General features: G+C 45.9%; 1 protein-coding gene across 3 annotated transcripts in view; it reads right to left on the bottom strand.

Moving 5' to 3' along the window:
- Positions 1–5,619: 5,619 nt before the first annotated feature.
- The window catches only part of FGFR3 (fibroblast growth factor receptor 3), a 52,094-nt gene continuing 32,787 nt past the window's right edge, over positions 5,620–24,926 (bottom strand). The window contains exons 5-17 of one of the 3 annotated variants that reach the window (XM_032186482.1): positions 22,969–23,092; positions 22,267–22,457; positions 17,218–17,362; positions 14,448–14,635; positions 13,490–13,635; positions 13,282–13,403; positions 11,966–12,076; positions 11,300–11,490; positions 9,829–9,951; positions 8,425–8,495; positions 6,766–6,903; positions 6,055–6,160; positions 5,620–5,975 (exon numbers count right to left, since the gene is read on the bottom strand). In XM_032186482.1, the coding sequence (XP_032042373.1) occupies positions 5,811–5,975; positions 6,055–6,160; positions 6,766–6,903; positions 8,425–8,495; positions 9,829–9,951; positions 11,300–11,490; positions 11,966–12,076; positions 13,282–13,403; positions 13,490–13,635; positions 14,448–14,635; positions 17,218–17,362; positions 22,267–22,457; positions 22,969–23,092 (1,821 nt within the window). In that variant the 3' untranslated portion in view covers positions 5,620–5,810. Of the gene's footprint in view, positions 5,976–6,054; positions 6,161–6,765; positions 6,904–8,424; positions 8,496–9,828; positions 9,952–11,299; positions 11,491–11,965; positions 12,077–13,281; positions 13,404–13,489; positions 13,639–14,441; positions 14,636–17,217; positions 17,363–22,266; positions 22,458–22,968; positions 23,093–24,926 lie in introns of all 3 variants that reach the window. The other 2 variants (XM_032186481.1, XM_032186480.1) reach the window with 2 other exon arrangements.

Below are 24,926 nucleotides of genomic sequence, written 5' to 3' on the forward strand. Positions count from 1 at the left end.
TGCCTGCTTGAATGAAGCCCTTGGTTGGAAATGTGAAGCTGCACGTAAGCCCAGCCCCATCTGAAAGCAGCAATCTCCCTTCTTCTGGTGTTTTCATTTTCCTTGGGGCAGATGCACTTGCTTATATTCCCTCATTGGTGGGGCAGGAGCTGGACCACCCTCACCCAAGGGGCTTCTTCCAGCTCTTGGCATTGCTGCCAGAGCTGGGGATGGGCTCAGCAGAAAGCAGAGTGTCAGTGGCTCTGCCAGCCTGGTGGTTCTCCATCTTCAGAGCAATGGCATTTGATTCTTCTGCCTTGTGTTGGGCTTGTATTTAGGAAGGGACACCGAAAAAACGTAATTTCATGTTATTCAGTTCCCTAGCCATGCCCAAACCAGAGGCCAAGCAGTGGCACTTCTCACAGGCAGAGAACTGCCGCAGAGACTGCCAAATTATCTGATTTTCTTGCCTGCTTTGCCTATGCCAAGGTGGGGGAAGAAGGCAGATTGTGGCCTTTAGCAAAATCATTCCTGGACCAGTTCCACTCACACATTCAGTAAGATATCTTTCTTCTCCTTGCATGCCTTCTTTTCCCATCCCATGCTCCTGTGTGATGCTGGCCTCAAAAAAAGACCTGGGACAGGCACAGTGATTATGGTCTGCTCCTCGGTGGGCACCAGAAAGTTGAGCTGATCCCACACTGAGCAGTGTGTGTGGGTACGAATATTCCTACAGGGCCTCAGAGCTGATCGGATTGCTGTCTGCTGGACACAGACTTCTCTCCTGGTTTTAGATAGCGATCTTGGGGCAGGGCATGGTGCTGCTTCTGCTTGATGTGTTGGCCTACACCCAAGATGCTGCTTGTGAAAACCAACATGATGGTGATGAAACAGAGAAATGAAATCAGAGGTATGAGAAGGTGAAACTGTGATCAGAAAGGTACAGGCAAATGTGACAAATCCCTTCCCTCTCTTCATGGTCCTGGGTCCAGATCCAGCACTCACCTTTTCTATTCCCTTTTCATATCAACACAACCCATGTCTCCATCTTCCCTTTCTGCGGGTTGGGTACCCTCTGGGAGGAACTAACTTGGAGTCCACCAGCAGGAGACACCACCTGCAAGGGTTTTAGGTGGCTCCAGGAAACTTTGCTATTTCAGTTCTAGCTGCCTCCATCTCCTACTGACACCTGCAGGGCTTCGGACTTTTTCGTCCTTTTGCCAAACCCTTCCTGGCTCACCATGGAACCGTGACCAACAAGAACACATAAAATATGACAATATTAGTCATTTGTTTGAACGTTGCTATGAAACAGGTCACAGGGGCCAGCGTGAGGCCCTATTTGTGTAGTCACCCACAGGGGGAAAAAAAAGACATTTGTTCTGTTTTGAAAAATACCTCTTTCATGTGGAAGGGGAGTATGGCTTGGGTGGAAAGCTGTGGCCACCGACGGGGAGGATGAGCCGTGATGGCTCAGCCATGCAGCTGGGGCAGCTTCACAAATGGTCCTTCAGCTTGTTTTGCCCATGGCTAACTTCACCTCGCCCGCTGAAGCCAGCCAAAAATTCATCCTTGTCTAAGGGCTGGCTGCATCGCAGGGCAGTTGAAGTAAAATATTACCCCCCTCCCTAACCCACAAGCAAATAGCGCTGCGCACAGAGGCCGGCAGAGGAAGAATGACATCATGAAACCCAAGAGGGAAAGCAAACATCCCGCCAGCTCCATGCACAGGGCAGTCACAGACGGACTTTGTCTCTGCTGTGTGCTCCGAGGACTTTTCTCGGCAGCTATAAAGCATGGGTGTGCTGCACACCGCAGCCTGCCCCGATCCTGCTTCTCCCATCCTGGTGGCCAGGGGTGCACAATACACTCAGCACCGTGCCATGATGAATGAGCAGAGAGCATCCCTCAGCCCGTGGTGCTCCTGCAGGGCTCGGGGCTGACCATCGTCAGCGTGTGTCCGGGAAGCATGGAAACGATCCATGGCAAGGAGCAAGGCTTCTCCTCCCACAGCGCAGTGCTAAAAAAAAAAAGTTTTTTCCTACAACAGCAAGGAAATGACCTAAATGCCATACAATCTATCTTCAGTAAATAAATAAATAAATAAAATGTAAATTCTAGGAAGCAACAGGAGTAACAATGCTTCCAGTGCTGCAGATGTAACCTGCAGAGATGCATGAATCCCCCCACACCACTTTCTTAAAATTAGGCAGGCTACACACAGTTGGATAAACTTGCATCCAAAAATTGAGGTTTCTGGGAAGCAGTTCAACAGGATCACTCGTAGGAGTATGTTAATTTTATATGGCCATGCTGGTAGGATTGGCCTAGTGCTCCCCAAGTTGCAACACCCCATCTGCTGCTGGCAAAGCAAGGATTTAGGGAGCTTCCTTACATGTTCCTCCAAAGCCAAAGGAACCGAATGTGGGTCTGCTCCTTGGATGCTGGGCAGGATGAGGTCCCTTGTACCCATCCTGCGAGGCTCTGGCTGCCTGCTCTGGATAAATCCCCATTCTCTCTCCTATCAGGGGCTCCCCTTGCGCACAGCAGGATTGAACACAGTGTTTGCACCACATCATGCTGGGAGACTTCCAGGTCTGAACAAAATCCAGGGCTGAGGTTTCATCAGAAAATCCTGCCCTTGTGCTAGGGGCATATACTTGGTCCTGTATGGGAGAAGGAGCAAAACATCCCTGATCCTGCATGCACACAATGGCCTGTGTGGACATAAATACACCCACTACTAAAGAAATAATCCTGCCTTGCTAATCCATGACTGCTTACAAATATAAAACCTGTGCTGGCCAGGATTTGTGAAGCACTGTAAAATATACCCTCCTGGCGCAGGTTTGGTCACTACAGACCCCACAGACTTTTTTTTTTTTTTTTTTTAAAGGACCCTCACAACTAGGAATAAACCCCCAAATTTAACAACTTGTTTATCTTTATTATTATTATTTTTCTGTTGGTAAAAGTAAGTTTGCCATGTTAACAAAAGCAGAATAGTTTTATTTAGTGTTCATCTCACACCTTTGACAGCTGCAGCTGTCAGGCACAGAAATACAGTATTAAAATAAACTGAACAGAGTTGCTCATTGAAAAATCACGCTATGCAAACCTGTGGATTGTAACATCAACAGTATAAAATGTAACAAAATTGGAATTTTTTAATTTTTTAAGCTTTTAAAGATAATAGTCCAGGCTATAAAACTATATAAGCATTGAATAAGAAATGTTAAGTCAACAAGTCTACAACAGATACATCTTGTAAAAACTCAATAAATTATATATATATTTATAATATCTAGTAACATTTGAAATCATGCACAGTTTTGTACATTTTCTTTTTTCAGTACATGAAACTCAACGCTTCGAGTACTTGGAATGTACACAATTAGCAGACATTTGTAAGAAAATACCAAAAAATTCTTTTTTTTTTTTTTATTCCAACAAAACAAAACAAAAATCTATAGAAATCTACCTTCTCAAACTTCCATCGAAGTAACCTCAAACTATAAATTATTTATTTTAGGATAAGGATTTTGTGGCTCTAAGAAGGAAACAAACAAACAAACAAAAAACTTAAAATGAGATGCTGCCATCCTGCTATTCTGAAACATTGATATGTAATATGCACCAGAGAAAAATGTAAAGAAAATTCAGGATGCAATTACCCTTGCCTCTTTGTGGTAGTAGATAAAGTCTTCTGGACAAAAACAAACAAACAAACAACAAAAAAGCCAACCCAAACCTCCCCCTTTGTCACCTTGAGCCACAGTAAGATTCTCTAGTTCACTTGCGTGCTTTTAAACTGCAATCTGACGTACAGGAACAAAATAGCACAGCACTCTGAACACAGAAAATTAGGCATCACTGGCATTTTTCAGTGTGTTAGATGCAAAAGAAATATGCAGTCATTGCATCTCCCCTGCAAACAGTGTCACTTCTCTTGCTGTTTTGCCCACATGGGTATTTCTTAAGCCCAAAATACAACGGTACTGGCAAAGGGGGGAAAAAAAAATTAACGCGCGTCATCCAAAGTCAACATTTCGCTTTGCTGCGTACTTGTTATTAACTCAACCACAAAGAATACCTTCATTCGAAAATAGAAAAATAAACACCCACACCCCCCTTAATGCACAGTGGTTAAACTGATGGAAGAATTCTTGGCCCTGTTTTTCTGAAATATGTAAAAATCATCTCTCTGCTGCTATTTGTTTGGTTTTAACCACTGGTGATGTATTGAAAAATAAACTTACCTTTGCTCACTGCAATCCAGGATAAACTAATATTTTTTTAACGAATACATATATATATATATTTATAACATTAAAAGTAATTTGTTAAAGGACTGTACATCTATACATTCTTTCAATATTTCCCATAAACACAAAAGAAAAACTTGATTAATATATTTTTTCTCCATTTTTAATAAGTTAAAAAAACACCCTTAAACTCAGTGAAATTTAAAGTTTACAGTAACGCTACGCTATTTAAACCGATGAACAGATATGTTAATGTCTATAAATAACTTTACAAATATACATGTTAAGGTACAATTTTTAAAACAAAACTGTGAAGATATAAAACAAACAAAAAAATCTTCTCTTTCACCCAGATCAGTATATCCTAGATTGCAATGCTCATATTTTGAGACTCTCTCTCAGTACTGCTTTATGTTGCATTAGTATTATACATTCTTTTTTTTTCCATATATTTATTTATATATATACAGGATATATTTATAGATATATACACAGATTCTCTGGAATAAACCTTTTTGATATAAGTTAAAGGCTCTTGCCTACAGGTACCCGTAACTTCTTTCTCCAAGTCACTGCACGTAGATGGAGCCAAACCGCTGGCGCCAAGGGCCGGAGGAGCAGCTCCCCTCCAACTCGCCCTTTGCAAGCAAAAGTATGCAAACCCCCATCTCCAGAAAGTGAGGTTTTCCCCAAAACGGCTGCTCCCGCAGGTTGGGACAGGGCTTGAGAAGCAGCATGGGTGCTCGGTCCCTGTGGGACCTGGCCAGCGGCAGGGTGATGCTCTCCTCCAATTAGGATGACTTGACTGTCTCTTTTTTTTTTTTTTTTCTTTTCCTTTCTCCATGACGATTTGCATTTTACTTTTTTTTTTCTTCTTCGTCTTCCAGAAAAGATTCCTTCTATGTAGCTGGGTAATAAGATCATGAAGCTATAAAAACGACGACAACAAAAATATAGATATTTTTATAAATATATGAATCCCTGCAGGCAACGTGGCTTTTCAGCTCCACCAAAAAGGTTCATGTACAGATTGCATAAGCAAAGAATTTCTACATTCTTTACACTTTTTTTTTTTCCGTTAGCTTTTTTTTTTTTAATAAAAAAAAAGGAAGATTTTTTTTTTTCTCTTCTTCGTATTGCAGGCACAGATCGGCTACTCTGGCACTCGGCACGTGACCGTGGAGGCTGGAGGTCAGCACCCCCACGTTTAACATTCTACTTAGGAAAAAATAAAATAAAAAATACCAAAAAAAATATCATACAAGATAGATCATCTTGGCAAGAGATTAGTTCCTTCAGGCCAAACAGTGCTTCTTGACTTTTTATACAGCAAATGGGAAAATAAAAAATAAAGATTTTTCTTTCTCTCTCTCTCTTTTTTTTTTTTTTTTTTTTTTTACCCTGAACAGCTCAACAACACAAATCCTCCAGCGTCGCCGAGCAGTTTCACGGAAACATCCTTCACTATGGGTTTGTCCTCGGCGCCCCACGCTCACGCCGGGGTGGGCGCGCTGCCTGTCCGTCCGTCCATCCGTATGTCCGTCCGTCTGACCGGGGGGGGGGCCGTCACGTCCGGATGACACCGTTACAGGGGGGGTGCTTGGGCAGGCAGGGCTCATCGGGCAGCAGGTCATGTGCAAAAACCGAGTCGTCCCCCGAGGAGCAGGTGCTGTGGGTGTCCTGGCCAGCTGGCGAGTACTGCTCGAAGGGCACCGAGAGGTCCAGGTACTCCTGAGGGGGTGACAGACCCGTCAGCACCCTTGGGGATGAACCAGCCCTCCCCATGTCCCCCCACCAACACCAAACTCACGTCAGTGGACGTCACGGTGAGGACCCTGTCCAGGTCTTCCACCAGCTGCTTGAAGGTGGGTCGCTGCGAGGGGACGGCATGCCAGCATTCACGCATGATCATGTACCTGTGGGGTATGACAGGGAAAGGGAGATCATCACCTGTGGTAAAGCTCGCCCCAAAACCATGTATGCCTGAGAGAAAAGCTACAGGAGAGGGAAGCAGCATGGCTCAGCCCCAGCCACCATGTCAGGAAGCAGCGGGGACAAAGCCCAGTGCTGAGGGGACGGCAGCAGGTCCATGCTGAGCATGGGTAGGAGAAGCCTCTTCTGCTCACATTGGTTTGGGGAGTCACTGGAGATGAAGTAATGAGGAGGAACTGAATGTAATTGCATCATTTTCTGGGAGGCAAAGCAGGCTGCGGCCCCAGCTTCTAGGACAGTATCCCTTAGGTGCGGGGTGAGGAGGGTGGTGTTGCCTCGGGGAGGGGAAGAGGAGGGTTTTGTGGGGCCAAGCCCTCATTACTGATCACCTCACACCTATACGCACTCTCAAAGCCAGGTGAGGACCTGTGCTAAAGACGAGCTGTGTCCCGAATTGCCACCCATCGAACGAGGCAGGTACGTGATGCCCCAGCAGCCCGAAGCAGGCCATTTGTGGTTGTGGCCACAGAGGGAATGGGGAAAGGGAGAGGAGAGGTGAAAGCTGCTGGGTCACCCTCCTTCTACTCACAGGTCATGGGTGCAGTTGGCAGGTTTATCCATCCGATGGCCTTCTTTCAAGAGTTTGAAGAGTTCCTCGACAGGAATTCCCGGGTACGGAGACCCTCCCAAAGTGAAGATCTCCCATAGTAGCACTCCAAAGGACCAGCTGGAAACCAAAGAAAGATCTTTAAAATTCAATGAGTTTGTTTTTTTTTTTTTCCACCCCCCATATCCCCTCCCCCCTGCTCTGCTTTATTTCTGTGCAGCCATGCATAGCTAACAAAGTCATCAATAGCATGACTAATTGCCTAGGCCATTTTTACTAGTTACTTGGAGATCTCTGCTGATCCAACTCAATAGCAAAGAAATCCCAGGCACCAAGTCTGAAATTGAAATGAGCATTTAATCAGATAGGTGACAGCCCATCTATTACCCCCAGCTCTTTGTTAGGTCTTCCACCAGCTCCACTGAATGGAACAAATCAAATTATTCATGCACAGCTTCACTGAATTGCAGGCTTGGAACCACAGGCCACTAATTGTGCAAGCTGATACCAAAACTTGCTTGTTACAACACTCATTTCACTGGCCAAGCTGGGAGAAAAATACCCCAACAAAAATCAGCAGAGCACTAATGTTACACACTCCAGTCCTGCAGCTGTGCTCTGGTTAAAAGTCCTCTTTTCAAAAATATCTTTTGCCTTCTTCATTTTCTTTTTAAAAACAGGGATTATCTGTCTCTGTTTCTCTTTCATGCATGCTCTCTCTCCTGTTCTCTAGCTTTGATTTATCTGTCATGCCCAATGCAGCATTACCTAAGCATGGAAACTATGATTTAAGATCAATAAAGCCAAAGTATGTGAAATTTACAGAAATAGAAATGATTCATTTGTCCAACTGCAAGCAGCGAGCCTTGGGGAGCCGGCAGCCTGTCTGCTAAATTACTGTAAAAAGCTATTATCATCCAAATATTGAAATAAAAAAGCCGGTGTGCATATTGAGCTACTTCAGTCCTTGCAAAGTTTAGATGTGATCTGAAACTGCTTCCCAGACTGCTCTACTTTCCATTCAAGTCAGGAATAAAGAAAGAGCAACCTTTAAGGCAGCACCCTGATAGATTTACATTTTACATAGGCTCTGCTGTTTGCTTACAGTACACCGAGACTAAAACCGACAAGATGGGATAAGGAAAAATAAAGGTAAATAAATGAAGCAGCAAAATTAATCTGAGAATGTATCTGTTGAATATTCTCCAATCACCTCTACTAATGCTGGGCAGAATATTTCAAGCTCATCCCATGTACTCAACTGAAGTCTGCCTGGGTCAAAGTCTGGAAGAAGTCAAGGGTAACTTTTTAATGGTTTTTCTCTTCATGATTTTTTTTGACTGCAGGATGAATCTCCTCATCTAAAAACTGCACAAGAAATACCTGCCTGCCTCCCAGTAATTTTTCAGCAGCCTACTGGAGATTTATCCTTAGTTAAAAGCAACTAGATAACAGAAAAGCAAAACCACGTGTGCAAAGCTGCAGCTTAGAATTGAATCATTTGTGTTTTCATCCCCAGGCGCCCCAGCACTGAGCAAGCCCTGCTTGAGTTTAGCAGTACATATGTTTTGGGGATAGTATGGGTGTTTATTTTACTGTTACTTTATTTTATTTTTTAAAAAAAGTGTGGGTAATGCTTACACATCACTCTGGTGAGTATAGACCCGGTCAAACAATGCTTCTGGAGCCATCCATTTCACAGGCAGCCGACCCTGTAATTAGGAAGACAATGGGAACATCCCATCAGCATATTCCCCCAGCCACAACGGCACCATCTGAATCTTCTTTTCTAATCCAGTTTGAAACATTTTCATTAACAACCACATCTGCCTTCCCGGTCACTGGGCAAAGCAGTAGTGGACACATATAAACAGATTACAGCATTTGATCCCTGGATCTTTGCTAACAATCTTTGCAGTAAATGCTCTCTGTGAACTGTGTTTCTCTGCCAAGGCAGGTTTAACATATCAGAGCATCTAAATCTTTGTGTGGGAACAGTTTCCATTGCTCATAAATGCAGCTAGCTTTGAGGCAGAGAACATAGGACAACAGTTCCATCTCTTTGGTTGGAAGAATCAGTTTGATGCTCAGACCAAATCCTGCTTAGGCTGAACCAGAGGGGAAATTTCCTAGAGTGAAATCAAGGGCCAGATCCTCTGAGAATCAAACCCTAATCCCACTGAAGTCTGAAGGAGGCCTGAACCCAGGTTTCCAGGGGGCTATTCTACATCAGGGTCATAAACATGCACAAATGGGATTAGGTTGTCAGCTGTCCAACGCAGCTCAAATGGGAAATCCATCTGAGCTGTAATTGAAATTCACAATATATTTTTTAAAATATATTCTTTTCATATTGCATGGGATCATCATGGGCTTTGTAGGACTGCCTGAGCACTGAAACCCCTTGCAGTTGCAAAGCGGTTGAGCTCTGCAATACACTCAGCTCTTCCACTGCTGTCCTCTGCACCACGTTGTAGTTGTGGCTTTTTCTCTTCTGCTGCAGAGCACTGGGAAGTGCTGTGTGCCCTGCAGCATGGCAGAAATCTGAACTGGTTTGGGACTCAGCCCTTGGCTAGGGCTGTTTTCTCACCCTTGGTAGCAGACACACGGAGTTCAGTTGTAAAAAAGAGAGAAAAGTGCATGAAAGCCAGGTAGCTCCAGGTATATAAAAGGTGATATTCCTCGCTCAAGAGCTCTGGTAGGGCCAGAGGTTGGCTCCTTGGGACCTTTATGAACAGTAGTGCAACAGGCTCAGAAAGGCTCCTTTGGTAAAAGCCTTAGTTTCTTAGTCTAGAGCCTTCTTGGCAGAGCTGAGACCTCTCAACCAGCTGCTAGCACCAGCAGCATCTGTCAGAAAGAAAATGGATGGTGGGTGGACTCCTGGGATCAGCCTATCTATGGTCCATCACCAGGTGAGGCCAACAGCAGATCTCTTCCTCCTAAGCCCCTCTAAAAAGGGAGATGTGGAGCGAGGGCCTCTTGTTGCAGGGAGAGCGGTTCCCTGCCAGAAAGAAAGCTGCAAGTTCTTGGCAGTTCTGTACTTACATTGGTGGTTTTCTTGTAATAGTCGATGTTGTGAACGTCTCTAGCAAGGCCAAAATCAGCTATTTTCATCACATTGTCTTCAGTGACTAACACGTTCCTGGCTGCCAAGTCGCGATGAATGCACTGTGAAAGGTGAGCAAGTCAATAAATAAGGGCTTGTTAGCTGCTTGCGCCTGCAACTAACAGCAACGTGTGGTTTACGAGCTGCTGTTTCATTGACTCCCAAGCTCATAAAGCTGTGAGCACCGCTTAATTCCTCGCTCTCTGTGTCATTGCTGCATCATGCATGCTCAGTGGGAGCCACCTCTTAGCAACACCTAATTGGCAGACCCAGCGCTGACACGGCCGTGCAGCTTTTCCTTCTCCAAAGTGGATGCATGGATGGGTGAGAAGTCAAACTTTCCTATTCTATGGGTGCCTACTGGGACATGAAACTGTTCTTATCCCCCTTCCTCCACAAAGAGGAGTGAAAGTTGATGTCCGGAGTAAAAAAAATTCTCAAATTAAGACTTTGCCAACACACCCAAATATCTAATAGCTGTCAGCAGAGGAACAAGCTAAACTAGCCTGCACTGTGCAGAGAGGGAGTTGAAAGCCACCACGAAGCATCCACTCTGAACTGCACTCACAGGGCCAACACACCTGAAATCAGAAGCTGAATTTGTTCTTGACTTCATGTGCCCTACCCCCAGAAAGAGGTCACACCAGCTGGTGCACAGCTTAGCTAACTCAAAGGCCTGATCGTCCACTTGCTGGTGTCAGGGTAAATCAGGACTAATCCCCGGGGTGTGATGTAAGCAAACACAGCAGCCCGCTCAACGCCAACAAAGTACTCCCCAGGGAGCATCCTGGGCATGGCCATGCCAAATCCACTGCCAGCTCTGCTCCAAACGAGCCTCCACGTGCTGGTGACAGCTGCAAACACGTGCACTGCAAAAGCAGGATCTCAGCTTCCTTTTAGCTGCCTCTATCTTCAGCAATCTCAAAAGAGAGATGGGGGAAAAGACAGGGGCACACAGAGCTCCTGACTCTGTCGTTTAAGGTAATGCCTCCCAGGGTGGAAGCTCACAACTTTGTGTGATGTCCACCCAGACCACTGCAGGACAAGCCCCAGGATCACACATCTGGAAACCAATTACTTCTGCAAGTGGTAGAGGCTGAACAGCTGAGGACACACACCAGGGTCTAGGCTGCTTGTGTTTTTGCATGCCCTTTGGAGATGCTAACAGGCCTGCAGGGGACAGCCAGGGCTGTTCAGCTGCACAGCTCACGAACACAGCCTGCACGTGGGTAACAGGCTTCTACAGCTTCAGCCTTCTGCAAAAATACTAAGGTCCTTTGTACTGAAAAATCTGGTCTCTAAAGGGAGAAACCTGCATAGGCAAATTTGCCTGAATTTGCTTACACACACACACGTCTCTGAACACTGCACTGACCAGCATTTTTACCAAACGAGACTTCTCAAACTCACTTTCTGAGATGCCAAGTACTCCATGCCCCGAGCCACCTGGTAGGCGCAGGAAACCAGGTCTTTAAATGTCAGCTGCTCCTCAGGCAGCTTGCAGGTGTCGAAGGAATAGTCCATGCCAGGTGGGCGACGTGCCCTGAGGTATTCCCGCAAGTTCCCCTTCGATGCATATTCCACCAGCACGTAGAGTGGTCCTGCAAGCAAGAACACCGTCAGCATACAGAAGAAAAAGAGAAGCGTGTGCAGGCTGACCCCTGAAATCTTATTTTTTGAGACATTTTGGACAGTTAGTTAATAAAGAGGCCAGTCACAAACCTTGCCTCTGTCCAGGACATGGTTTTATACTGATGAGAAAAGGAGAAAGACGTACAGGAAGACCTCAGGGAAAGGTGCAACCCAAGCCAAACCACATCAGACACAGGCAGGAGTCTGCTACTGATGCCAGCTATATGGCTGTCAGCAGGGCCTGTCCAGGTCTCACACAGTCAATGTGTGAGTGAGCCAGAGGAAGGAGGAAAAATGCCTTGGTACTGATCAAATACATCAGGCAGGTCCTATGTGGGGTGAGATTAGCTCCACAAACCCTTGCTGAGCACTAAAAGCAATGCTGTGGATGCAGGAGTGTGAAACACACCACCCTGAGCCTCCCGTCACCCTGCGAGCTCGTACCATCCTGCGTGCAGGCACCAAGGAGGTTAATGATGTTTTTGTGTTTCCCAATCATCTTCATCATTTCCATCTCAGAGACCAGGTCTGAAAGGTCCTTGTCTGTGGCATCATCTGGAGAAAGCAAGGGAGGAAGAGAAAGAAAATGTCAGGATGAAAATAAGTGTTTTGTAAAATATTGCTGCACAACGATGCGGGGTTTTAATGGGGAAAAAGTATGCAAAAACTGTCAGTATTTGTTTTTCTTCTACTGTGGGAAGAAGAATCAAAATAAAAACAAAAGCTATTATCCAAAAAAGAGAGTATTTGTTCAAAAATAAAAATTGAATAAATGGAAATAAATATTCCTATGAAAATCAGTAATACCTTTCATCTTCTCTTTCACCCTGATGAACACTAAAGTAAAAAAAGACAGTTTGGGTACTTGGCATCATTTTCCTGTACTGATTGTTTCTCTCTCTTATCTCCCGGGGAAAAGGGTAAAGTTAAGGAAGGGGAAAGGTTAGATATGGGATACTGGACAGAAGAAGGAATGTAGTTTTTGCATGGAAACCTGTAATTTTTCTACAACAGTAGAAAAATGAGGGAAGAGCTCCCCAGACGAATGCTTTGGTTTGGAGAGATGAGAATGTTCCTGCTTCCAAAAATAACCCCAGACAGACTGAAGGAAATCTAAAGAATCCTTTTCTGATAAGAAATAGTTTTGTTTAAAAAATGTCACCCCGTGTAACCTCAGACCTGGGCTGCTCACTGACAGAGCATCTGCCCTGCCTGTTCCAGCTGAACTCTGCAGGGGGATTTCACTTGTGGTTACCAGAAGATTGCATGGGAGCAGGATGGGAAACAGGGACTCCTCCAGAGGTGCCCCGTGCATCCCCCATTTTGGCTTCCCTTCCATCTCTCATCAGTTTTGGATTGATTTTTTTAAGTGAAAGGTCAGGAGTTTGGCAGATGAATTTCTGCAAACTTCACCTGAATTTGTTGCACAAGCTTTTGGTAAAACAGCCACCATTGGTTATGGGGGGAGTACAGAGCAGACTGCTTCACTGGGCTGGCTAGAAGTGAAGGTGTTTTCCCTTCTCCTCAGTGATCATATTACCCCTTGGCAGAGAACCGGGTTGCCTGTTCTTGATGGGACTTACACCTTAACATCCTCTCCAAGGAGACAGCCCTCACCCCCAGGCTATGTGGGTGAAGCGGAAGAAAGGCCCCTGTTGCTTTCTTCTATTGGATCTGTTTGTACAAAAGACTTAAAAGAGAAGGAAAGAGAGGAAACCCCAGCACAAGATGCTGCTCCGCCCTCTGTGGGCTCCCCATACCTTTCAGCATCTTGACAGCCACCGTGATGGCCTTGTTTGGCTTGTCCTTATCAATCCCGATTGCTTCTGCCATCACCACTTGGCCAAAACACCCCTCACCGAGCGGCTTCCCCAAGGTCAGGCTGGAGGGAGGAATAACAGGCGTGTTAGTGGGTATCAGGATGGTGATCTGGGAAATGTGGGGACCCTGCCTGTGGGTTTGACTGACCGAGAGCGTGCCAATTCCCACTTGGGATCTGGAGGCAGTTCCAGCTCGGAGACGTTGGCCAGCATCGGCCCGTCGCTGGAGGAGAGACGCGTGATCCGGACCAGGGGTGTGTTGGAATTCATGGAAGAGTTGGACTCCAACGACACCTGCTTGGGTAGAGCAAATGAAGTGTTATTGCCAACTGTATTCCCAGCAGGAAAGCGGGTGGGAACGTGCCCTAGGTGGGTCACTGAGGGGTTTTGAGCTATCTCTGACATCTCACTGGTAATTTTGAAATGGGAAATCCCTCCTACCCCCCATCTCTTATCCGCCCCATCCTTGCAGAAATGAGCTGATTTAGGCACACGTGGTCACCGTCTTCGCTGGTGGGAAGGAGGAATGGGTCAGCCAGTGCTCTCCAGGAGGAAAGAGTCCTGGCAGCAGTGATACAAGCCCTTCCTTTGCTCTGTGTGCTTCTGCACACGTGTACATGTGCACGTACAAGCTGTGGTTCCATCCTGGCACTGTAACTGCCCACCACGAGCTCTGAAATCCACGTACTTTACCATGTGGCTCTATGTGGTGCCTTTTGCCCCTCTGCAATGGCAGAGCATCTCTAACTGCATGGAGAAAGATGACTCCCTTACATCTCCATGAGAACGCAAGGAAGAGGCACATTTACTGTGCTCTTGCTCCCCAAATTACCCCTCTGCCAGGTTTATACTGCTCCCCGGCAAGACCTGCTTTCTGTGCAAGCACTGGGAGCTTGAACCCAAGGCAGATGCCACCAGCTACTGCTCCACTGGAACAGAAACAGATGAATAAAAGGGCGTTAGACTTTTAGACTGCAGACAACTTATGTCTTGGGCAACATCTTTCTGGTAGTTTTGCACCTAGAAAGGAAATTTTGAGGGGAAAAAAAAAAAAAAAAGGAATGACCATAGGGGGGAATAGGAATCTTGTATCTACTTTCTGTTACCTGTCTCTTAAGTGGAAATTTGGAGACTTTCTGTACAGTGGTGGTGTTCATGGCCTTTTTGTTTGGCATCTTCATCCTGCAGATAATCACAATGACCAGCACCAGGATGAAGAGAACTAAGCCAGTGCCGTAACTGAGAATGCCAGCATACACCGAGCCTGAATCGTCCATTTCCATTAGCTCCTCTGCTGCAGGGTGACAAGAGACAGCAGTCAGGATGGGGCCAGCGGCTGCCCGCACGCAACCGCACACACGCAGCATGAAGGATTTGGGGAGGACCTGCTCATCCACACCAATTTTCTGACTGACTTCAGCGAGGGGACCCTCCTAGGCCAGTTGTTTTCCACCTGTGGCTGTAGCTAAAATGTTTGCTTGGTTTGCTTTTTTTTTGGGGGGGATGATTTTACTGCCCTTCAATGTGATGCTGGAGGGCCTTCAGCCACAGGTTGAAAACCACTGCTCTAGACTGAAGGCATCTCCACGTGTCTGTGCTGTTCCTCTGAACCACATCGTGCTCTCTCTGCACATCCAAACCACGGAACTGGGTGTGCCCAGAGCTCCAGTGAAGATCTCCACCGGACCAGTGCCTGCCCTGGCGGACAAAGGGGCTTGAAGGGCTCCCAGGGGTAAGGCATCACAACGGGAAAATGTCTCACGATAGAGATCTACATAATTATTTTGTGAAAACTTAAGTTTTATTGGGAGCAGGCTGGAAGGTCTGGCCTGGAGAGGTGGCTGAGCCAGGAAGGCAATGGCATGAGCCCAGCAGCAGTGGCCACCTGAGAGCAAGGTGTTTTTGGGGCCACCAAGGCTCAGTTGCAATTTTCCCCTTGTTCCCTTCAGGACAGGCACTTGGACCAGAGGAAGGAGCCATGGTGGGACTGGTTTTCTGTCCCCCAGAGGTGAACCAGCATCAGAGGAACAGTCAGCAGCAGGAAACTTTACAGTGAAGTCATGCCAGTGTGGGCAGCTTGCTAACATCCCATGTCCATCAGTGGCTTTGGCAGGCAGCAGGAGCCTTTCTGCTGGCAGCAGCAGGCTCCAAATCAGGTCTTTGGTGGCTGTTTCCAGGATGCACATGGAGAAATGGTCATGGGTGACTACGGGGGCTGATCCAGAGCATGTGAGCCTATGTACCAGCTGTGCCGGGCCTGATCCTGCCAGGGGGTGATCTTTTCCTACAGGGAAAGGTTACCAGATCTTTTGGGATCAGGCACTAGGTCGGTGCCAAAGCTCACAGCACGTCGTTCTCTGCTCCACAAGGACAGGTTCACAAAGTGAGGTTCCCCATCAGGGTTGGATCCCGCACCTCCCTCCCTTTGGGCAGCACTTTGGAGCCTGCTGCTGCACTGCCAGCTGTCCTCTGCTGCATCTGACTTCAATATAAAGTTCCACTTCAGGTGGTTTTCTTTTTTCCCGTTTGTTCTTTGCTTAAATTGGAGGTGTGAGTTCATACATGATGAAAACAGCGTAATGGTTGAATGAGACAGGATCAGGAGATTCTTAAATAACAGGGATATTAGTGCTCTAACCAAAGGAAGTGATTTGTCATCCAGTGGATGGCAGAAGCAGAAACAGGATAGGATCAGCTATTTTAGAGCTGGCAAATAAACAGAGAAAAGACCAGCAGATCCCACCGGCAGCAGGGTCAGGCATGGAGGAAACCCTCTTGAGCCCCAGGAGAAGTGTTTATGACCAAATCACCCACACAGATAAAGTCAAGCTTAGAAATGCCAAAGTTCCTGGTTCCTAAACATATCCCAAGACGTTTGTGAGATAGAAACAAATGTGGTCTATGACTCGGTGAGCCAAAGCTGTGGGTATGGGATGCTTACAAGGGCCTATTGAACACACTGCAGGTCTGTTCCTGCACCCTCTACAAGGCACAACACCCACTTAGATTTCATGTAAGACATTGCTGGTACTTTTCTGGGCTGTGCTCATGCTGCCTCCATAGCTGGAGGCAGAATTTGCAGGTGAAGGCACAGCACAGCCTCGGCCCCTTCTTTTGGAGGGCAGACCCCTCCTGTTGCATATTCTGTGCTGGCTTCATTGTCAGTGAGAGCTTTGCACATGAAAGGACCACAAAATTGAGGTCACTCTGGCCTTGGGTTTGAAACCCGTGGCAGCTTTCATCGGTTTCAGCTGGAGCAAGCAGCATTCAGTGCCCCTGGGAGCCAGCACTCCTGGGCTCTGTCCACAGATGACTCCAGTCGACCTCCCGTCCAAGATCGCTCTCTCCGCCTGTTCATCCATGAAGCGGAAATAATGCTACAGGCAGGGACGGGGGTACTCACACCGACTACGTGTGCATCTCATTTTTGGTTGAGATATGAGGTTGGACAGAAAGGTTTCTCCTTGATGATCCGCTGTACACGACCAGTATAGGTGTCCTGGATCATCTGATGGGGAGTTTCTTTCTCCCACTAGGTACGCTTGCAGCATAAGGAGACAAAGCGACTAATTTTGGCACCTAGAGACAGTCTCCTAATGCAGAGGCTGTGAGCACCTCTGAGTTATCCATGTTTAAAAGGATCCTGGGCAATTTGTATCATTGCTGCAATAGTAATTTAAATCCCGAGACGAAATGCAAAATCTGCCAGCTGTGAATATGCAACAGGGGTCTTCTGCTGCACTGGTTCGTCACTGGCATGGCAAATCCCAGAGGGGAGCCCTCCCTGGGGAACGTGTCAGCAGGAACCTGGCATTTCTACAGCAAACATCAAAGCACCCTGGAGAAGGAAGGAGAGGCCAGCACAGAAGGAAATACCTGGTAGCACCGTCAGCCAAGCAGAGTGATGTGAGAAACCAATAGAATTCCCTGCGAGACAAGTATATTCCCCAGCATCCTCAAAAGTAACATTTCTCAAGTACAGAATCTCTAGCTCCTTATCCGTTGTGTTAACACCTGCCGTCTACGGGGAAAAAAAACACACACATATAGAAAGAGGGAAAACAGAGAATAAGCCACATTCCCAGCAAGTGTGAGGACACCACAGGCAAATTTCAAAAGCAGATTAAAGTTTTTCTTTTTTTTTTTTTTTTTTTCAATGGCCCATCTTCCACATTTATTCATTCATTCCCCTCTGCAACCTGTAGTCAAAAGCAAAAAAGTTCCCTTCACCAGGTTCTTACTCTGTCCCACTAAAGAAGCATGCAAGCAAAAGCATCCAAACGAAAAATTGCCCCCACAATATGACTGACCTTCAGTTAGTAGGGTGAGTACAGGGGGGAAGAGAGAGAAAGTGAAAGGAAAAAGGAAAGAAGGAAAGAAACGAGAAAGGAGGTAAGAGGTAGTGGGGAAAGACTCAAGTGCTGACCAGATGAACATAAAAATATTGAGTTCATTGAAGAATATTCAGAATTGTCAAATTTTTTAGACTTATTTTCAGAATGGCCATTTCTAAGCCAAATATTTATCATACAGCCCTTGATACTGCAGCGTGACTCTGGCTGATCCCAAGAAGGTGCTGAACCCTCCAGGAGTGAAACAGCTGGAGTCACACCAGAGAGCTCACAACTTTGCACTGCTCTCTGCTTAACGTGCTTGCTCATACAAGTCAACGTTGATATTTATTTCCCAATTACGCATCAAACGGACAGAAGTCAGTCCGTAACGACTGTATCAGTTTTAGGGGCAAAAATCTTGGTTTTCCATAGCACTGAACGTCACAGGTCATTAGCATGCAATTCTGTTATCAGCACTCAATTGTAAGGAAGGGAAAGGAATAAAAGCGTGAAGAGTTGATAGCAAAATTTGACAGTCATTTTATTGTGGGAATTTTTCCATGGCAATTGCTGTATAGGCGTTACATTCTTGTAAAAAAAAATTAGCAAGAAAATAAGATAAAGCCATTCAGTGTCAGTTGACAGGGTGTAATACAAAATGAATAGTAATTTTAATCACTAGCTTCTTAAAATGTTATAGCTCATTCTTGCAGTTGCCAGGGCCTTGGGACAGAGTCTGTGGTTTACCTGGTTTTGGTTTGCGAATGTGGAGCCAAAATGGTTTTTCGGCTATGCCTACGAAATTGTTGGCTCTACACAGATATTCTCCTTCATCTTGTTCTGTCACATTGAACAGATTTAGGTTAGCATCGGCTTCAGCGTTTTTACTGATCCAAGACTGCAGGAATAGACAGAAACCTGAACTTCAGTAAACCAAACAATACCTCCATCGAACCTATATCAGCTAGGATTGACTGTTCATGCCTATTTTCTTTCCGGCTGTAGCACCATCCCCAGCTCGCCCTGTGGTGAGAGACCTACCCATGACCTGGGCGAAGAAGAGGAGTCCCCAAACCACACATAGGTGACCTCCCACCCCTTCGATGGTGTTCCTGCTGCTGGAGGCACGTGTGCCATTTCTTTCTTAGAACAATTTCCCACTTCTCCATCTGACAGCAGTCAATGGCCCTACAGTTCCCTAATAACTCTGCAGACAGGAGCACCAGAGAAAGGGCTTAAGCAGAGATTTGTGTTTGCAACCCGGCTCGGCAAATACTGTTTCAATTATCAGATTCCAAAATAGAATTTGGAAACAAAATATAAGCAGCGGCGGTCTGAAACGTGCTGCTGACTTTGCCTTTCAGAAATTAGCTGTAATTTTTTCCACTGCTTATAGGAGCCTCTTCTTTACTAAATAAATCAAACAAACTTCAGGCTGTTAAGCAGGGGTTTATTTCTCTTCTTCCAAGCTGCCACAACTGCGTATCAGTTTGTTCCTAAACAGTTGTTTTTATTTTGGTTGAAAACGCACGCACACAAAAAAAAGCACAACTGTTTTGGGTGGCCTCAGAAGTAGCCTAGGGAAGGTCCATAAAAATATCAGCTTCAGTCCTGGAAATGAAAATAAAATGATCGCATTTCTCAGTTTTGTTCTTATGTCCTCCAGCTCCATCTCAATGCTTTTGATTTCAGGGCCTGAGCCTGCCAATGTGACTCTCAGCCCATGAAAATCAGCAGGGCTGCCAGATCTCATAGGTTATTGGAAGTCAAACCCAGAGGTGGCATCAGCAAGGAGCCCTGGTGTCCACATCTGATGGCAAACGCTGCTGGCTTTGACCTGATCTCGTCTCTGAGGCTCACACGCTGCAAGGTCTGTCTGTCCTGACCAGGGGGGAAATGTGCCTGCCTGCTGCTGCTGCCTTGTTTATAATTAAAGCGGGCATGTTTCAATGCCGAACGTACAATTTAGCCTTTGACAAAGCTCGGGCACCGTGCTGCCAGCCCCCCTCCAAAACTGGAATGCATTTAGTGCTCCTCTGCAAAGAACAAGGACTTTCCTTTGATCACAAATGAGCCCGGCTTTCAGGAGCTGACGCAGGTGATGGCTTGGTTTTGTCAGGCTGCTTAAAAAATAGGTTGAAAGTACAGCATTCAGTTTATCCATCTGGCCTGGGGTGGGTTTTGTCCCTGTGATTTAGATGTGAGGGGGAATTTCACATGCTGGGCTCCTCTCCTTCCCCCTTGCTCTGATGGAGACTGGTCTGCTCCCCATATACAAACTGCCCCGCAGCAGGTCCTAGGCTCCACAAAATCTCCTGAAGGCAGGAGGGAAGGACAGGCTGATAAAAAAGCCTTATCTCCCTGCAGACACCAAAGTACTGGGCAGTGGGGAGCCCCTTCTAAAGCAGCAGAGGTCAAAAGGGCTGCTAGCAGGACCCTGCTCCAGCAGCATGGCCAGAATCCTGGCTCAAAGCAACAGCACCGCATGGCACAAGAGCAACGAGTCCATACAGCCAAACGACTGGCCCTGAGATGACAGCGAGATCATCTTTATTTTTGAAAAAGCAAACAAGCACGTACACCCAAAAAAAAAAAAAAAAAAAATCCCTGCAAAGCTGGGCCTGATACAGCTCTGCGGAGGCCCAGTACTGGTGCACAAAAGATGCATCCCAAAATGGAAATGCTCCGTGCCCCAGTGCTGATGCCGGCATTAATACAATTCAAAGCATTCCTGATTAACCAGAAGTAGTAAATAGACGTGTGCTGGTCCTATTCAGCAAAAATAAAACCAAACAAAACTTCTGCTTTCAAACGCCTGCCTGTGCTCCCCTTCGAGGAATGCAGAGCCTTTGCCGTCCACAGAAGAGAAGGTATTTGGCAATTCTAATTACCTAGCCACCCCGGTGCCGCTCAAACGTAATTTTAAAACACTATTTATACGGACTATTTATATGTTCTTTGCCACAGCAAAATGGGAGCTTGTGCTTGTGACACAAGCCACTGTTCGCAGCGGTTCTGCAAACTTCCCAAAGGTAGCACTTTATCCCATGGGGACCACACACGGAGCTCGGAGACTATACGAGATGGCATGTGACACAGCCAGCTATTCAGAGCGTGGTACTGGGCTGTGAAACCAGGGGGAAATTCAAATATGCATAATTCAAACATATTTGGAGACACAGACAGAAAATAAAAGTTTTATCAACTCGCAAGAAGCGCCTGCTGCCAATCCTGGAGAACTGTCTCCAGCCATTTCTTCCAACTGATCTGTTATTTCAATCTATGTAATTATTTCCAGGGTCTCTGGCTTTTATTATCATGTATCTGGCTGAGTTACAGTTTTGTAGATGCTGTCTGATAAGTTTGGTGTTTTTTTTTAATTTCATACAAAGAGATAAAAGGGTGTGTGCAGCAGGATGTGCACAGCGAATGCCCATGCAGAGGACAACCTCTGCTCAAAACTGCAGGGACAAAATCTGGTTTCAGAGACAGAAAAACTGGATTTGGCACTACATATTTTAATGAATACAATACAAACACAGGATGCCTTTAATTATTTAAAAAAAAGGGGGGGGGGGGGGGCGGTGCTTAAAAGTTCAATTTGTTTTTCATTCTCTGTTCCTAACTTTTATTATCTGCACTAGTTCAGGAGAAACCAGACCTGCTGGCTCTGCTCTGTCTGCAAGCTGGAAGATCCCTTTCTAGAAAGCATTTTAACCAAGTGAAGTTTTACTAAGTGAGCTTTTGCTCAATAAAAAATAAGCTTTCCTGAGCATGGATAATAGCAATGCTCACAAATGTTAGTGGCTGGAACAACAAGACTGTCTTGGCTCTCAGGTGCTGGTCGTTGAGCATTATTTAGCACATGTGTGCTGCAGTATGTTTACTTGGAAAGGGAAAGAATGTGTTTTAGTTGGGAGCCTTTTATTTTAGTAAGCCCTGAAAATACCTCTTTTGAAGCTGTAAAAGAGAGTTATTTTTACAATTTTAGGTCAAATTCAATCTGACAGCTTCTCTTTTATTATGCTGCTTTTCTCACAGTTGCCTCAGCCCTTACAACTACTTTGCTTATCTATGCCACTACAGTAGTTGTGTTATCTCTGGCAAGCAGAAGAGTCTGGAACATCAACTTCAGGACATTTTTGCTGTACCCCCTCCAAAAGTAGAATATTCTACTGCGCAGGCTTTAAAGGAAAGAACAACCCCAACAGGGGCTTACTCTCAATGTTTTTTTTTCTTATAGACGTGAAACAATTACATAAAATGAAACCTGGAGCTCCCAAAAATCTGATTTAAATAATAACCACCCTTCCAGGAGCTGGAAGCACCCTTCCAGGGCATTTAGCATATTTTGATGGGAGTTTCTGGTTTGCATGGCAGGGCTAGTCTAGGGCTCATTAACAAACATCAAAATAAAAGTTTATGGCTTCCATTGACGGCGAGCACCTCTATACAGTGCTGATCTCTTTTGCCACAAGACAGTGGGTTTCTTTGAGAAGCATCCCCACAATGTAGCTGCTGTCTCTGTAACACTGAGACCAAGGCAGAGGAAAGACTGCCCTGAGGGTGAAAAGAAGGAGCGAGTACCAACCTTCAGCACCGTGACATAGGGTGTCCCATCGGGCCCATATTTGCTGCCGTTGACTTCCACATGTTTCAGCCACTGAATGTGAGGCTGGGCATCGCTGTAGACCTTGCAGTGAAACTCCACATTGCTCCCAACCACCACAGTCTGGTTGGCAGGGAGCCCTGCTTGCAGGATCGGTCGGTGGGGTGACCGTTCTGAAACACAGAGGAGAAGGAAATCTTAATTTACCCGTCCTTCTTCCAGCAAGGTCTCCCCTCTGCACCCTTCAGCGCTCTTGATGGGAAGGGACAACACTGCTCAGTGGTGTCAGCTCACGGCGATCTGGCAGGAGCTGTTTCAGATGGGGAATCTCCTTGCTTTTCAGCAGAAAGGGTACAAACTGGGATTGTCATCCCTTCCAGGTGTCCCAGCCACCTCGCCAGACAATGCTTCTCAAGCCAAAAGAGGGAGAACCACCCGAGAGCAGAGGATCTCAGCCCCACTCATGCCATTCCTTCTCTGGCTCCTCTCTAGACCAGCTAGGTAATTTATTGATCGCAGATCCGAGGCTGAAGTGCTGGTCAAAAGGAGGCTTCCTGTTGGCTTCAGAAGATGCATGATTCAGCCATTTGGGAAAGAAACCAAGTTCCTGCTTCCTTTATCCCGTCATGTGCCTGTTCAACATCACCACAGATTAGTTGTTGAGGGAAAACAGCGAAATCTCACCTAATACATCAAGCTGGTACGTGTGCCTAATATTGCCGTATTTGTTCTCCACAACGCAAGTGTAGTTTCCTCTATCTGACGGCACAACACTCTCCATCACCAAGCTCCACTGCTGGTGTCGCAACTAGAAGAAGAAATCAAACCATCAGGCCCATGGTCAAGCACGGTCATCACCAGAGCCTTCAAATCAGTGAACAGTCAGGGACCTTCTACACACACAGCCAGCATGAACGGATCCCCGAGCTGGCCTGAACATCACAAGCACCCATTTCAAGGGTCATTAAAGGCTTAATTTGAAGATGAATTAAGACCAGTGCATAAACAGTGCCATGCTGAGATTGTAACGGGGACCTGTAGATGCTTCCACAATAATAACACGAATAAAATCAGCTGACAGTTGCACTGATTATGGCACCTCTCATTAGAATAACGAGTTTAGAAGACATCAGCTAAGGTAGCCCCAATCCACTTGTCCTCTTTGTGAGACCACTCTGGTCCACAGACTGTCAGCCCAAAATATTGGACTCTTGTCTGCAGATCTTTACCAACTGCTACATATAACACGTAAAGATAACTAGAAACAATAAAGATAATACTTCTTACCCTATCTATAAGGTATTTTGAACAACTATGCTATGGGGACAACATGGCATGGCATCTGTCTGAACAGAAATGGTTATCTACAACTGAGTGAACCCCCTAAATTGTCTGTCAAGAACAGAGGAGAAAATATGCCCAGCCTCAAGTCCGGTCCCTAGGATGCTTGGTCAGCCCTTCTCTTTCTGCACTAAGCCTCATGCTACTTATTTTTCTGGATAGGGCTTATATCTAGAGGTATCCAGCCTGACCCACTGCCCTGCGCTCCCCGCTGGAACGTTTACTTCTAATGAGTGCAGAGGAAATAACGGATATGGGAAGTAAATCTTGAATTAATACAGAAAGCAACCAACCCAAACAAAGATGACTTCAGGATGCATAGAGTACAAAAGCTCTGCAGATCTCTGGATATTCGTTTGATGCCTTCTGCTGCCCAGAGCAGCACATTTAACTTTATTAAACATGGTGAAGGTGACTCCAAGGACACAGAAGCAGGAGATTACAATAATGCTGTGCTACGGAATGTCAAGGGCTGATGGAAAAAAACAAGGGTGTAATTGCTCCTGGAGGTTACTTGCTGCAGCAGGTGAACTCCAATATGAAGTCATTTAACCTCTTTTGCTACACATAAATTGCATCCACATGCTTCCCTTTAAAGGGCCAAGTCGCAATTAAAGCCAGAATTTTGGAAAGAGAAGGTTTGAAGTCATAGGACCAGACAGCTTAAACAACTTGCTTAGTTTCAACCCAAGCAAGCAAAAGCCATCTGACAAAGCCCCCTGCTTTGTACATCCCTGGGAGAGCAGTGCTGAGTACCCCACTTTTCCTTTCATTTCAGGAGGCCATGGCTGTTTTAAACAGCCTGCAAAGCAGTCCCCGTTGCTGCAGGTGTCTGGCCGGGTCTGACTGTGCTCATTGCCCACTCAGGGCACAGATGGAGCTCTGTGCATAGCCAACATTTCACCTTTTGTAATGCAACATCCCACTTGGTGCAGCTCTTCAACAGTGCTGCAATTACAGGGTAACAGAAGCAGTGAGAGCTGAGGGCCTGAACCCCTGGGTTCACATCTGAACATACCAGACTGTCAAGGAAGTTTGAATGCAAATTTGTGGCTGCTCAGTGGCTCATTTCCATACTGGCTTGTCTCGTAGTTTTGTTTAAAGACTTCTTTTAATTCACTCTTCAGCATTGCAAAGCATTTTCCTGTGGAACCCCAAGGAGCTATTCCAAGGAAATGGGACTCCAGACACCCGATCAACTCCCTAGTCTGAACTGTATTATAAAATCAGCTCCAAATTAGGTATTTTACTTAGCATGTCTTGTATTTACTTTCAAGTAATGTCTCATCATTGGGCTTGTG

Source organism: Aythya fuligula, chromosome 4 (assembly GCF_009819795.1).
Source record: "Aythya fuligula isolate bAytFul2 chromosome 4, bAytFul2.pri, whole genome shotgun sequence".
NCBI lineage: Eukaryota > Metazoa > Chordata > Aves > Anseriformes > Anatidae > Aythya > Aythya fuligula.